Source organism: Neofelis nebulosa, chromosome 5 (genome assembly GCF_028018385.1).
Source record: "Neofelis nebulosa isolate mNeoNeb1 chromosome 5, mNeoNeb1.pri, whole genome shotgun sequence".
NCBI classification, from domain to species: domain Eukaryota; kingdom Metazoa; phylum Chordata; class Mammalia; order Carnivora; family Felidae; genus Neofelis; species Neofelis nebulosa.
Window position 1 is genome coordinate 99,136,762 of NC_080786.1, and position 16,322 is coordinate 99,153,083.

The 16,322-nt window shown below is 38.5% G+C and overlaps 1 protein-coding gene across 3 annotated transcripts in view; it reads right to left on the reverse strand.

Annotated features, from left to right (window-relative positions):
- GRAMD1C (GRAM domain containing 1C) overlaps positions 1-16,322 on the reverse strand; it is a 105,103-nt gene that overhangs the window by 53,514 nt on the left and 35,267 nt on the right. For all 3 annotated transcript variants that reach the window (XM_058731355.1, XM_058731358.1, XM_058731356.1), the window contains one exon: positions 8,400-8,480. In XM_058731355.1, the coding sequence (XP_058587338.1) occupies positions 8,400-8,480 (81 nt within the window). The remainder of the gene's footprint in view (positions 1-8,399; positions 8,481-16,322) is intronic.

The window sequence follows — 16,322 nt, forward strand, 5'->3', positions numbered from 1 at the left end:
TCTTCTATTTTTTGAAATACATTGTGAAGGATTGATGTTAATTCTACTGTAAACATTTGGCACAATTCACCAAAGAAGCCATCTGGACCTGAGATTTCCTTTGTAGGTAGACTTTTTTTTTTATTGCTAATTCAATCTCTTTTGTCGTTATAGGTCTATTCAGATTTTTCATTTCTACTTGAGTCAGTTGCAGTGTTTTATGACTTTCTACTCACAAGTGTGTCCATTTCATTTAGACTAATTTGTCGGCATACAATGTTCATGGTAAGAATCCTCTTCATTTTTTTTTTAAATATGAAATTTATTGTCAAATTGGTTTCCATACAACACCCAGTGCTCATCCCAAAAGGTGCCCTCCTCAATACCCATCACCTACCCACCCCTCCCTCCCACCCCCCATCAACCCTCAGTTTGCTCTCAGTTTTTAAGAGTCTCTTGTGTTTTGGCTCCCTCCCTCTCTAACCTTTTTTTTTTTTCTTCCCCTCCCCCATGGGTTCCTGTTAAGTTTCTCAGGATCCACATAAGAGTGAAAATATATGGCATCTGTCTTTCTCTGTATGACTTATTTCACTTAGCATAACACTCTCCAGTTCCATCCACGTTGCTACAAAAGGCCGTATTTCATTCTTTCTCATTGCCACGTAGTATTCCATTGTGCATATAAACCACAATTTCTTTATCCATTCATCAGTTGATGGGCATTTAGGTTCTTTCCATAATTCGGCTATTGTTGAGAGTGTTGCTATAAACACATAGGGGTACAAGTGCCCCTATGCATCAGCACTCCCATATCCCTTGGGTAAATTCCTAGCAGTACTATTGCTGGGTCATAGGGTAGATCTATTTTTAATTTTTTGAGGAACCTCCACACTGTTCTCCAGAGTGGCTGCACCAGTTTGCATTCCCACCAACAATGCAAGAGGGTTCCCGTTTCTCCACATCCTCACCAGCATCTATAGTCTCCTGATTTGTTCATTTTAGCCACTCTGACTGGGGTGAGGTCATATCTGAGTGTGGATTTGATTTGTATTTCTCTGATTAGGAGTGAGGTTGAGCATCTTTTCATGTGCCTGTTGGCATCTGGGTGTTTTCTTTAGAGAAGTGTCTATTCATGTATTCTACCCATTTCTTCACTGGATTATTTGTTTTTCGGGTGTGGAGTTTGATAAGCTCTTTATAGATTTTGGATACTAGCCCTTTGTCTGATATGTCATTTGCAAATATCTTTTCCCATTCGGTTGGTTGCCTTTTAGTTTTGTTGGTTGTTTCCTTTGCAGTGCAGAAGCATTTTATCTTCATGAGGTCCCAATAGTTCATTTTTGTTTTTAATTCCCTTGTCTTTGGGGATGTGTCAAGTAAGAAATTGCTGCGGCTGAGGTCAGAGAGGTTTTCTCCTGCTTTCTCTTCTAGAGTTTTGATGGTTTCTTATCTCACATTCAGGTCCTTTACACATTTTGAGTTTATTTTTGTGAATGGTGTAAGAAAGTGGTCTAGTTTCAATCTTCTGCATGTTGCTGTCCAGTTCTCCCAGCACCATTTGTTAAAGAGTCTGTCTTTTTTCCATTGGATATTCTTTCCTGCTTTGTCAAAGATGAGTTGGCCATACGTGTGTGGGTCTAGTTCTGGGGTTTCTATTCCATTCCATTGGTCTATGTGTCTGTTTTTGTGCCAATACCATGCTGTCTTGATGATTATAGCTTTGTAGTAGAGGCTTAAGTCTGGGATTGTGATGCCTCCTGCTTTGGTCTTCTTCTTCAAAATTACTTTGGCTATTCAGGATCTTTTGTGGTTCCACACAAATTTTAGGATTGCTTGTTCTAGCTTCAAGAAGAATTCTGGTGCAATTTTGATTAGGATTGCATTGAATGTGTAGATTGCTTTGGGTAGTATTGACATTTTAACAATATTTATTCTTCCAATCCATGAGCACAGAATCTTTTTCCATTTCTTTATGTCTTCTTCAATTTCTTCATAAGCTTTCTATAGTTTTCAGCATACAGATCTTTTACATCTTTTGTTAGGTTTATTCCTAGATATTTTATGCTTCTTCGTGCAATTGTGAATGGGATCAGTTTCTTTATTTGTCTTTCTGTTGCTTCATTGTTAGTGTATAAGAATGCAACTGATTTCTGTACATTGATTTTGTATCCTGCGACTTTGCTGAATTCATGTATCAGTTCTAGCAGACTTTGGTGGAGTCTATCGGGTTTTCCATGTATAATATCATGTCATCTGCAAAAAGTGAAAGCTTGACTTCATCTTTGCCAATTTTGATGCCTGTGATTTCCTTTTGTTGTCTGATTGCTGATGATAGCACTTCCAACACTATGTTAAACAACAGCGGTGAGAGAGGACATCCCTGTCGTGTTCCTGATCTCAGAGGGAAAACTCTCAGTTTTTCCCCATTGAGGATGATATTAGCTGTGGGCTTTTCATAAATGGCTTTTATGATGTTCCTTCTATCCCGACTTTCTCAAGGGTTTTTATTAAGAAATGATGCTGAATTTTGTCAAATGTTTTTTCTGCATTGATTGACAGGATCATATGGTTCTTATCTTTTCTTTTATTAATGTGATGTATCATATTGATTGATTTGCGAATGTTGAACCAGCCCTGCATCCCAGGAATGAATACCACTTGATCATGGTGAATAATTCTTTTTATATGCTATTGAATTCGATTTGCTAGTATCTTATTGAGAATTTTTGCATCCATATTCATCAGGGATATTGGCCTGTAGTTCTCTTTTTTTGCTGGGTCTCTGTCTGGTTTGGAAATCAAAGTAATGCTGGCTTCATAGAATGAGTCTGAAAGTTTTCCTTCCCTTTCTATTTTTTTGGAACAGCTTGAGAAGGAGAGGTATTATCTCTGCTTTAAATGTCTGGTAGAATTCCCCAGGGAAGTCATCTGGTCCTGGACTCTTATTTGTTGGGAGATTTTTGATAAATGATTCAATTTCTTCGCTGGTTATGGGTCTGTTCAAGTTTTCTATTTCTTTCTGTTTGAGTTTTGGAAGTGTGTGGGTGCTTAGGAATTTGTCCATTTCTTCCCGGGTGTCCAGTTTGTTGGCATATAATTTTTCATAGTATTCCCTGATAATTGCTTGTATTTCTGAGGGATTGGTTGTAATAATTCTATTTTTATTCATGATTTTATCTATTTGGGTCATCTCCCTTTTCTTTTTGAGAAGCCTGGCTAGAGGTTTATCAATTTTGTTTATTTTTTCAAAAAAACCAACTCTTGGTTTCATTGATCTGCTCTACAGTTTTTTTAGATTCTATATTGTTTATTTCCGCTCTGATCTTTATTATTTCCCTTCTTCTTCTGGGTTTGGGGTGTCTTTGCTGTTCTGCTTCTATTTCCTTTAGGTGTGCTGTTAGATTTTGTATTTGGGATTTTTCTTGTTTCTTGACATAGGCCTGGATCGCAATGTATTTTCCTCTCAGGACTGCCTTCGCTGCATTCCAAAGTGTTTGGATTGTTTTATTTTCATTTTCGTTTGTTTCCATATATTTTTTAATTTCTTCTCTAATTGCCTGGTTGACCCACTCATTCTTTAGTAGTTGTTTAACCTCCATGCTTTTGGAGGTTTTCCAGACTTTTTCCTGTGGTTGATTTCAAGCTTCATAGCATTGTGGTCTGAAAGTATGCATGGTATGATCTCAATTCTTGTATACTTATGAAGGGCTGTTTTGTGACCCAGTATGTGATCTATCTTGGAGAATGTTCCATGTGCACTCGAGAAGAAAATATACTCTGTTGCTTTGGGATTCAGAGTTCTAAATATATCTGTCAAGCCATCTGATCCAATGTATCATTCAGGGCCCTTGTTTCTTTATTGATCCTGTGTCTAGATGATCTATCCATTATTGTAAGTGGAGTATTAAAGTCCCCTGCAATTACCACATTCTTATCAATAAGGTTGCTTATGTTTGTGATTAATTCTTTTATATATTTGGGGCTCCCGTATTCGGTGCATAGACATTTATAATTGTTAGCTCTTACTGATGGATAGACCCTGTAATGGTTATATAATGCCCTTCTTCATCTCTTGTTACAGCCTTTAAAGTCTAGTTTGTCTGATACAAGTATGGCTACTCCAGCTTTCTTTTGACTTCCAGTAGCATGATAGATAGTTCTCCATTCCCTCACTTTCAATCTGAAGGTGTCCTCAGGTCTAAAATGAGCCTCTTGTAGACAGCAAATAGATGGGTCTTGGTTTTTTATACATTCTGATACCCTATGTCTTTTGGTTGGAGCATTTAGTCCATTTACATTCAGTGTTATTATAGAAAGATATGGGTTTAGAGTCATTGTGATGTCTGTAGGTTTCATGCTTGTAGTGAAGTCTCTGGTACTTTGTGGTCCTTGCAACAGTTCACTCACAGAATCCCCCTTAGGATCTCTTTGTAGGGCTGGTTTAGTGGTGATGAATTCCTTCAGTTTTTGCCCTTTATCTCTCCTTCTATTCTGAATGACAGACTTGCTGGATAAAGGATTCTCGGCTGCATATTTTTTTCTGTTCATCACATTGAAGATTTCCTGCCATTCCTTTCTGGCCTGCCAAGTTTCAGTAGATAGGTCTGTCACTAGTCTTATTGGTCTCCCTTTATATGTTAGAGCATGTTTATCCCTAGCTGCTTTCAGAATTTTCTCTTTATCCTTGTATTTTGCCAGTTTCACTATGATATGTCATGCAGAAGATCGATTCAAGTTACGTCTAAGGGAGTTCTCTGTGCCTCTGGATTTCAATGCCTTTTTCCTTCCCCAGATCAGGGAAGTTCTCAGCTATGATTTGTTCAAGTACACCTTCAGCCCCTTTCTCTCTCTCTTCCTCTTCTGGAATTCCTATTATATGGATATTGTTATGTTTGATTGCATCACTTAATTCTCTAATTCTCCCCTCATACTCCTGGATTTTTTTATCTTGTTTTCTCAGCTTCCTCTTTTTCCATAATTTTATCTTCTAATTCACCTATTCTCTCCTCTGCCCCTTCAATCTGAGCTGTGGTCACCTCCATTTTATTATGAACCTCATTTATAGCATTTTTTAGCTCCTCCTATTTCTTAGTCCCTTGATCTCTGTAGCAATAGATTCTCTGCTGTTCTCTATAATTTTTTCAAGCCCAGCGATTAATTTTATGACTATTATTATAATTCTTGTTCCGTTATATTGCTTAAATCGTTTCTGATCAATTCGATAGCTGTCACTACTTCCTGGAGTTTCTTTTGAGGAGAATTCTTTCGTTTCATCATTTTGGATAGTCCCTGGGATGGCGTGGAACTGCAGGGCACTTCCCCTGTGCTGTCTGGAGTAACTTGTGTTGGTGGACGGGGCCACAGTCAGACCCGATGTCTGTCCCCGGCCCACCACTGGGGCTACAGTCAGACTGGTGTGTACCTTATCTTCCTCTCTCCCAGGGGCAGGACTCACTGTGGAGTGGTGTGGCCCCTGTCTGGGCTACTTACACACTGCCAGCCTTGTGGTGCTGCTTTGATGGGATCTGGCGTATTAACCGGGGTGGATCCACAAGGTGCACAGGGGTGGGAGGGGCAGGCTCAGCTAGCTTTGCTGTGGGTGGTCCCCTGTAGCACTGGCCCTGCAGCACCGGGAGGGAGGCCAATCTGTCAGAGTTATGAATCCACAGAAGCACAGCGTTGGGTGTTTGCGCAGTGCACAAGCAAGTTCGGTGAACTGGTTCCCTTTGGGGTTTCGGCTGGGGGATGGGAGAGGGAGATGGCGCTGGCCAGCGCCTTTGTTCCTGGTCAGCAGAGCTCTGTCTTCCAGGGCTCTACACCTCTCCCTCCTGTTGTCCTCTCACCCTCCCACTCTCTGAGCAGAGCTGTTGACTTATAACATTCCAGATGTTAAGTCCCGCTGGCCATCAGAACTCATGCAGTCCGGCCCCTCCACTTTTGCAAGCCAGACTCAGGCTCTGCCTTGCCAGGCGGGCTGCCCCTCCACCGCGCTGGCTCCCTCCCGCCAGTCCGTGTAGCGCGCACTGCCTCTCCGCCCTTCCTACCCTCTTCCGTGGGCCTCTTGTCTATGCTTGGCTCCAGAGAGTCCATTCTGCTAGTCTTCTGGTGGTTTTCTGGGTTATTTAGGCAGGTATGGATGGAATCTATGTGATCAGCAGGACGAGGTGAGCCCAGCGTCCTCCTACGCTGCCATCTTCCTGAATCCTCTTCATTTTGTAGGGTCAGTAGTAATGTTTCCAGTTTCACTTCTGAATTTAATAATTTTAATATTTTTTTCTTGTGCAGTCTAGCTAAAAATTGTCAACTTTATTGATCTTTTCAAAGAAAAATCTTTTGGTTCTGTTGATCATCTTTTTGAAATCTCTTTTTCATTCACTTCTGTTTTTGTTTTTGTTTTTTTTTAGCATTTATTTATTTTTGAGACAGAGAGAGACAGAGCATGAACGGGGAAGGGTCAGAGAGAGAGGGAGACACAGAATCTGAAACGGGCTCCAGGCTCTGAGCAGTCAGCACAGAGCCCGACGCGGGGCTCGAACTCACGGACCCCGAGATCGTGACCTGAGCCGAAGTCGGACGCTTAACCGACTGAGCCACCCAGGCGCCCCCATTCACTTCTGTTCTAATGTTTAGTACTTCCTTGCTTCTATTTCCTTTAAGTTTAGTGTGTTTTCTTTACTCTAATTTCTTAAGGTGAAAAGTTAGGTTATTCATTTGAAATCATTCTTCTTTTATAATATAGATATTTATAGTTATAATATCCCCCTTTTAGCACTGCTTTAACTGTACCTCATGAGTTCTAGTATGTTGTCTTTTTGTTTTCATTTAACTCAAACTATGTTCTAATTTATCTTGTGAATTCTTCTTGGACTCTGGTTATTTAGGAATGTTCTATTTAATACCCATTTTTTATGAATTTCCCAAACATCTGTTATTGAGTTCTAATTTCACTCCATTGTGGTCCACTGTATTATTTCAATACTCTTGAATTACTAAGGTTTCTTTTATGGTCTAGCATATTGTCTGTCCTGGTGAATGTTCCATGTATACTTGAGAAGGATGTGTATTCTGTTTTGAGTGGACTGTCCCTTAGATGTCTTTTAGTTCTAGTTAGTTTATAGTTTTGTTCAAGTCTTCTGTTTCCTTGTTGATCTCCTTGGTTGTTCTACACATAATTGAAAGTGGGGTGTTGAAATCTCCAACTATTATTGTTGAATTGTCTGTTTCCCCCTTCAATTCTGCCAGGTTTGTTTCATGTATTTTAGGGCTCTGTTATTAGATGTATATAAGTTTATAAATTGTTATGGATTGACTCTTTTGGTATTATAAAATATTATTCCTTGTCTCTATTAATTTTTGTTTTACAGTCTATTTTGTTTGATACTACCACAGTCACTTCAACTTTCTTTTGGTTACTATTTGTATGGTATATTTTGTTTTCATCCTTTTATTGTCCATCTGTTTGTATCTTTAAATCTAACATATTTCATATAGACAGCATATAGTTGGATCAAGTTTTTTTTTTTTCATTCTTTCTGCCTACCTCTGCCTTCTGATTAAAGTGCTTAATCTTTTATGTTTAATGATTTAATGGCTATGTTTAATAGCCATTTTGCTATTTTTTTCTATGTGTCTTATATCTTGTTAGTCCCTCTATTCTTCCATTACCGCCTTCTTATGTGTGAAATAGATCTAGTGTACCATTTTAATTCCCTTGATATTTCTTTTACTATATTTTTAAAGCTATTTTCTTGGTGGTTACCCTGAGGATTTGCAGTAGTCCCTCCCCCCTTATCTACAAGTTCAGTTTCGCCAGTTTTAGTTACCCGAAGTCAATCACAGGAAGTAGACTGTCCTCCTTCTGACATACCATCAGAATAAGTAGCACAACAATACATCACAATGCTATGTCATTCGCCTCACTTCATTTCATCATGCAGTCATTTGATAATCTCATATCATCAAGAAGAAAGATGAGTATAGCATAATAAGGTATTTTAAGAGAAAGAAAGATACCACATTCACATAACTTCTATTATAGTATATTGTTACAATTATTCTATGTAGCTATTTTTATTAATCTCTTACCATGCCTAATTGACAAATTAAATTTTATCATAGGTATGCACATATAGGAAAAAACATAACATATATATTAGTTTCAGTACTGTCTGCAGTTTCAGGCATCCACTGTGGGTCTTGGACCATATCCCCTATAGATAAAGGGGAGACTACTATACAATCAACATCTTAACATAACTATGGATTCTATTTTGCTTCGAGTTTCTTCTTGGAATTTCAATAGTCTAGTCAAAATTAACTCCAAAAACATAAAAAAGAACTTTCAACTCACAAACACTGTTGAGGTACACATTAGGATGTTGCCATTATAATAAGTACCTGCCTCTGGTATGAACACTTACCTTGTCTAATAGTACATTCTGCCACAACCTAAAGATACTGAGGTAACTTCTGTCTCTGGCACCAAAAGATGTAAAGAAAAACTGCAAAGAAAAACAGAACAATGATTTTAGTGTCATTAAAAAAAAGTGGGAAGGAGTGTCATGAGGATCTGTTGGCACTTGCTATGGTGAAAGCAAACTAATATGACACCATTACCTACTTTATATTTTAAAAAAAAAATTTAATGATTATTTTTGAGAGAGAGAGAGAGAGAGAGAGAGAGAGAGAGAGAGAGTGGGAGTGGGGAAGGGACAGAGAGAGGGGGAGACACAGAATTCAAAGCAGGCTCCAGGCTCTGAGCTGTCAGCACAGAGCCCAATGTAGGGCTTGAATGCATGATCCATGAGATAATGACCTGAGCCGAGTTGGATGCTTAATCGACTGAGCCACCCACGTGCCCCTATATATTACTTTTGTTTCACTCTTTGCTAAAAGAGAAGAAAAACAGGTAACTGGTACATGAACGAGGTATCTTTAAAAATTGTATCTTACAGGAAGTACAATTTTATCAATATTTACTCAGGAAAGGAGCTTGAAATAGGTAGATATTGATGTACATGTAATTTAACTATTAAAATAATCTTAAAAATTTTTTTTACATTTATTTATTTATTTTGAGAGAGACGACACATCGTGCAAGCAGGGGAGGGACGGGGCGGGGGGGGGGGAGAGAGAGAAAGAGAGAGAGAGAGAGAGAGAGAGAGAGAGAGAGAGAATCCCAAGCAGGCTCCGCACCACCACCATGGAGGCTGATGTGGGGCTCAAACCCACAACCAGTGAGATCATGACCAGAGCTAAGATCAAGAGGCAGATATCTAATCAACTGAGCCACCCAGGTGCCCTATTTTAAAGATCTTAATTTCAAATAATATCATCTTTCATAGTCTTCTGAAAAATCCAGAAATAGTTAACTTCTACTAATTATATATATATAACACTCCCATGTTAAAACTTAACTTTGGTTTGAATGCTATAGAAAAAAATAGCATGTTTCAATCTATAATTCTATGTTTGGTTTTAGCTCTATCTCTTCCTCTGCATTTAATTGATTTTGCAAAGTCACGTTTTGAAATAGGCTTTTATGAGAAAATCTGATAAGTGACAGCACTAACGACAGTCTCTCAGTGTATCATCTCTTCCGACCCCATAGTTAGTTACTTTTCATGACTGAGTGGTTATTTTTAGGGATGAGAAAGCTCAGTTGTTGTTTGATTTGTTAAATAACATGTCAAACAAATAATGTTTTGGGTGTTTATACTTTTCATAGAAAGATTTTAAAGTGCTATTTTCTAGTTAGTAAATTGAAACGTTGCTATATATATACTCCATAAAGGAAAATTTTTCATAACAAGCATATATCTAGATTTTCCAAATACGATTACATACATAATATGTAACTTAACGATGACTACTTACTATCCTCTATCTCATTTTCTTAGACCCAAGTCATTTTTTTTTTGTGTTTTTTGTATTGTAATAATCTTGCAACCTTTTTGTTCAGGTATATAGATAAGAAAAACCTCCTCATCTCTCTTTCACCACTGTCTTATGCTTACTAATTCCCACGTCTTAAACTAAATAACTTATAATCTACTTTATCCACTCATGCATACAATCTACCACTTAGTTCTACAGGTCTTAGTTCCTTGGGTCACTTTTCTTTTCCTTAGTTTCCTCATCTGCAAAATGGGAATAACTATAGTAGCAAACTTTTGTAAAAATTAAATGAGAAAATATATGTAAAGAACTTAACACAGTGTCTTAGAACAAATATATTCAGCAAATGCCAGTTGCTATTAAAATTAAAATGCTTGACCCTGAAATTTCACCAAATATGTGAGGAAAAGTCATACATGAGCTCTAGAAGGCATGGTCAGGCTGTTCACTGCAGCACTGGTGGGTAATAACAAAATACTGGAAATGAACTAACATTAGAACAAGGAAACCATGGTAAATTCATTCTATGAAATACTACACAGCACATGTATAAACAGAAATAGCTCTATCTGTATGTGCTAACCTGTAACTCCAAAAACTGTTAAGCTCTTTTTAAGAAAGGAAAACTGAAAAACAACACGTATAAGATAGAATTTGCTTTTAAAAACAAAGCAGAGGAGGAGCCAAGATGGCAGAACCGCATGGAAATTTTTTCTGCATCTCGCTTCCATGATATACAGCAAGATCAACACTAAACTATCCTGCAAACCTAGAAAACTGATATGAGGATTAACACAACAATCTGCACAACCTGAACCACAGTACTCAGCAGGTACACAGCATGGAGAGGTAAACTGGGGAAGAGAGAAGCTGCGGAGGGCAGGGATCTGTTTTTGCTTGCAGAGAGAGGACAGAGATGGGAGGAGAGTATGGGAAAAGCACCCCCCGCCAAAAGCAGCTGGAAAGAAAGTGGAAACGTGGAAACAGCCTCAGGGATTGAACTATAAAGGGCGAAAGAGGAGGGTTTAAATTGCATTAAGACTCTACAAACAGGGGGAGCACAGAGTCTGAAACTCCACAGCTCAATACCTGGTGGTGCTCTGGTGGGAAAGGCGAATCCCCAGGAGCAGAGTGGACTGCAGGAGATCCTCAGGTCACACAGGGAGAAGTGGTCCCACTACTCGAAGGACATTTGGTAGAGGCTGTGCGACCACCCAGTCCCAGCAGACCCCAGGGAACGACCACATTCACTGGTGCCAGAACAAGGTCGTTAAGGGTGAAGCCTGGTGCCAGACATGTGTTGTGATTTTCCACAATCCCTAGAATGCTGCTGCTACACGATTGCGTGAACTTTTTCTGGGGCGGATTGGCACCCAGCAGCAGTCAATGGGCATCAGCAGCAGCATGGACCTGCGAACATTTCTGGATGTGGATGACACCTGGCCATTGTTCGGTGAGACCCTCTCCCAGAGGATCTGAGAGGGTTAAAGCTGCAGTCCCTCAGAAGTGAGGGGTCGGGGAACAGAGCCACATCTGAGATAAAACTCAGGAGGGAGGTGCCTCCTGGCAACCTGATGGCTTGGACACAGACAGTGTAAAAGCAGGAAGTGGACAGAAGCCGGGGACAAAAGACAGGTGCACAATTACTGGTCGGGGAGAGCACATAGTTCCGATACTAGAGACTGGTAGCTGGGTGACACCATTTTCACCCCTCCTGCGCATGCGCATACACACCTACAAGCGCCACAACAATCCACCCCCAGTAAGCTAAGTGGTGCCATCTAGTGGAGAATGGAGCCATTACACTAAGCCCAGACCAACTGGGCCAACCTCGCTCTTTAGGATCACCACAAATCTCTCCGCCTGCTTAGTTTATGGACTATAAAGTACTTCATACTTTGACTTCTAGGAGAAAACATGTAATTTCAATTGTATTTCAGTCTGTTTGCTGCTCCATCTATTCAATTGTCTTTTTTTTTTCTTTCTTTTTCATTTCTTTTCTTTTTCTTGAATACAGAAAGAGAAAAAATTTTTATTTTCAATTTTTATTAAAATATTATTTTTATACTATATTTTTTACTTTTTTGTAAATTTTTCAAATTCTATTTTACTTCCATCATTTCATTTTATTCTATTTCACTGTATTCATTTTCTCAAATTTTCAAAAGTTTTCCTTTTTTTTGTTTTTCTTTTTTTATTTTCTTTACTTTTTATCTTTTTTCCCCTTTTTCTCTAATCTATCAAGCTCCTTTCAATTACCAGACAAAACATACCAGTATCTAGCATCATTTATTTGATTTGTGTGTTTATGTTGCTTTTAATGTTTCCATTTTATTTTTTTTCACCTTATTAATTCATTTTCTTCCTTCAAAATGACGAAACAAAGGCATTTGCCCCAAAAGAGCAGGAAGAAACAACAGCCAAGGACTTAATCAACAGAGATACAATCAAGATGTCTGAAGCAGAATTCAGAATCACGATACTAAGAATACTAGCTGGGGTCGAAAATAGATTATAATCCCTTTCTGTGGAGATAAGAGAAGTAAAAGCTAGTCAGAATAAAATAAAAATGTTATAATTGAGCTGCAATCTCAAATGGATGCCATGGCAGCAATGATGGATGAGGCAGACCAGTGAATCAGCGATATAGAGGACAAATGTATGGAGAATAATGAAGCAGAAAAAAAGAGGGAGGGGGCGCCTGGGTGGCGCAGTCGGTTAAGCGTCCGACTTCAGCCAGGTCACGATCTCGCGGTCCGTGAGTTCGAGCCCCGCGTCAGGCTCTGGGCTGCTGGCTCGGAGCCTGGAGCCTGTTTCCGATTCTGTGTCTCCCTCTCTCTGCCCCTCCCCCGTTCATGCTCTGTCTCTCTCTGTCCCAAAAATAAATTAAAAAATGTTGAAAAAAAAAAAAAAAAAAAAAAAAAAAAAAAGAGGGAGACTAAGGTAAAAGAGCACAATTTAAGAATTAGATAAATCAGTGACTCACTAAAAAGGAACAACATCAGAATCACAGGGGGTCCCAGAAGATGAAGAGAGAGAAAAAGGAGTAGAGGGTTAGGTGAGCAAATCATAGCAGAAAACTTTTCTAACCTGGGGAAAGACACAGACATCAAAATCCAGGAAGCACAGAGGACTCCCGTAAAATTCAACAAAACCAACCATCAACAAAGCATATCATAGTCAAATTCACAAAATACTCAGGCGAGGAAAGAATCATGAGAGCAGCGAGGGAAAAAAAGTCCTTAATCTACAAGGGAAGACAGATCAGGTTTGCAGCAGACCTATCCACAGAAACTTGGCAGGCCAGAAAGGAGTGGCAGGATACCTTCAATGTGCTGAATTGGAAAAATATGCAGTCAAGAATTCTTTATCCAGCAAGGTTGTCATTCAAAATAGAAGGAGAGATTAAAAGTTTCCCAGACAAACAAAAATTAAAGGAGTTCATGACCACTAAACCAGCCCTGCAAGAAGTTTTAAGGGGGACTCTCTGAGGAGAGAAAAGACAGAAAAAAATATACCAAAAGCAACGAAGACTAGAAAGGACCAGAGAACATCACCAGAAACTCCCAACTCTACAAGAAACATAATGGCAATAAATTCATATTTTTCAATACTCACTCTAAACATCAGTGGACTAAATGCTCCAATCAAAAGACATAGGGTAATGGAATGGATAAGAAAACAAGATCTATCTATGTGCTGTTTACAAGAGACCCACTTTAGACCTAAAGACACCTTCAGATTGAAAGTAAGGAGATGGAGAACCATCTATCGTGCTAATGTCACCAAAAGAAAGCCAGAGTAGCCATACTTATATCAGACAATCTACACTTTAAAATAAAGACTGTAACATGAGATGAAGAAGGGCATTATATCATAATTAAGGGGTCTATCCACCAAGAAGACTTAACAATTGTAAACATTTATGCTCCAAATGTTAAGCACCCAAATATATACGTCAATTAATCACAAACATAAACTCACTGATAATAATACCATAATAGTAGGGGACTTCAACACCCCACTTACAACAATGGACAGATCATCTAAACAGAAAATCAACAAGGAAACAATGGCTTTGAATGACACACTGGACCAGATGGACTTAACAGATATATTCAGAAAATTTCATCTAAAGCAGCAGAATACACATCCTTCTCCAGTCCACATGGAACATTCTCCAGAATAGATCACACACTGGGACACAAATCAGCCCTCAACAAATACAAAAAGATCGAGATCATACCATGCATATTTTCAGACCACAATGCTATGAAATTTGAAATAAACCACAAGAAAAAATGTGGAAAGATAAGAAATACTTGGAGACTACAGAACATCCTACTAAAGAATGAAAGGGCTAGCCAAGAAGTTAAAGACGAAATTAAAAAGTACATGGAAGCCAATGAAAATGATAACACCACGGCCCAAAACCAAAGGTGATCATAAGAGGGAAGTATACAGCAATTCAGGCCTTCCTAAAGAAGGAAGATAGGTCTCAGATACACAATCTAACCTTACACCTTAAAGAGCTAGAAAAAGAACAGCAAATAAAACCCAAAACCAGCAGAAGACAGAAAATAATAAAGATTAGAGCAGAAATCAATGCTATTAAAACCAAAACAAGCAGACAAACGAAAAAACAAACAAAACAGTAGAACAGATCAATGAAACCAAAAGCTGGTTCTTTGAAAGAGTTAACAAACTTGATAAACCCCCAGCCAGTTTGATCAAACAGAAAACGGAAAGGACCCAAATAAATAAAATCAAGAATGAAAGAGTAGAGATCACAACCAACACAGCAGAAATAAAACAAGAGAATATTATGAGCAATTACATGCCAATAAAATGGGCAATCTGGAAGAAATGGACAAATTCCTAGAAACATATAAACTACCAAAACTGAAACAGGAAGAAATAGAAAATTTGAACAGACCCATAACCAGTAAAGAAATCGAATTAGTAATCAAACTCTGCCAAAAAACAAGAGTCCAGAGCCAGATGGCTTTCCAGGGGAATTCTACCAAACATTTAAGGAAGAGTTAATGCCTATTCTCTTGAAGCTGTTCAAAAAAATAGAAATGGAAGGAAAACCTCCAAACTCTTTCTATGAAGCCAGAATTACCTTGATTCCAAAACCAGACAGAGCCCCACTAAAAAGAACTACAGACCAATTTCCCTGATGAACAGATGCAAAAATCCTCAACAAAATATTAGCCAACTGGATCCAACAATACATTAAGAAAATTATTCACCATGACCAAGTGGGATTTACATCTGGGATGCAGGACTGGTTCAATATCCACAAAACAAACAATTTGATTCATCATATCAATAAAAGGAAGGACAAGAACCATATAATCCTCTCAACAGATGCAGAGAAAGCATTTGACAAAATACAACATCCTTTCTAAAAAAAACCCTTATGAAAGTAGGGATAGAGGATCATACCTTGAGATCATAAATGCCATATATGTAAGACCCAACACTAATATCATCCTCAATGGGGAAAAACTGAGAGCTTTCCCCCTAAGGTCAGGAATAAGACAGGGATGTCCACTCTCACCACTGTTATTCAACATAGTATTGGAAGTCTTAGCCTCAGCAATCAGACAACACAAAAAAATAAAAGGCATCCAAATCAGCCAAGAGGAGGTCAAACTTTCACTCTTCACAGATAACATGATACTCTATATGGAAAACCCTAAAGATTCCACCAAAAAACTGCTAGAACTGATCCATGAATTCAGCAAAGTTGCAGGATATAAAATCAATGCACAGAAAGTGGTTGCATTCTTATACACCAATAATGAAGCAACAGAAAGAGAAATCAAGGAATCGATCCCATTTATAATTGCACCAAAAAACATAAAATACCTGGGAGTAAATCAAACCAAAGAGGTGAAAAATCGATACACTGAAAACTATAGAAAGCTTATGAAAGAAATTGAAGAAGACACACAAAAAAATGGAAAAACATTCCATGCTCCTGGATAGAAAAAACATTTATTGTTAAAATGTCAATACTATCCAAAGCAATCTATATTATCCAATGCAATCCCTATCAAAATAACACCAGCATTCTTCACAGAGCTAGAACAAACGATCCTAAAATTTGTATGGAACCAGAAAAGACCCCGAATAGCCAAAGCAATCTTGAAAAAGAAAACCAAAGCAGGAAGCATCACAATCCCAAACTTCAAGCTGTATTACAAAGCTGTAATCATCAAGACAGTATGGTACTGGCACAAAAACAGACACTCAGATCAATGGAACAGAATAGAGAGAACCCAGAAATGGACCCACAAACGTATGGTCAACTAATTTTTGACAAAGCAGGAAAGAATATCCAATGGAATAAGGACAGTCTCTTCAGCAAGCGGTGCTGGGAAAACTGGACAGTGACAGGCAGAAAAATGAACCTGGACCACTGTCTTACACCATAC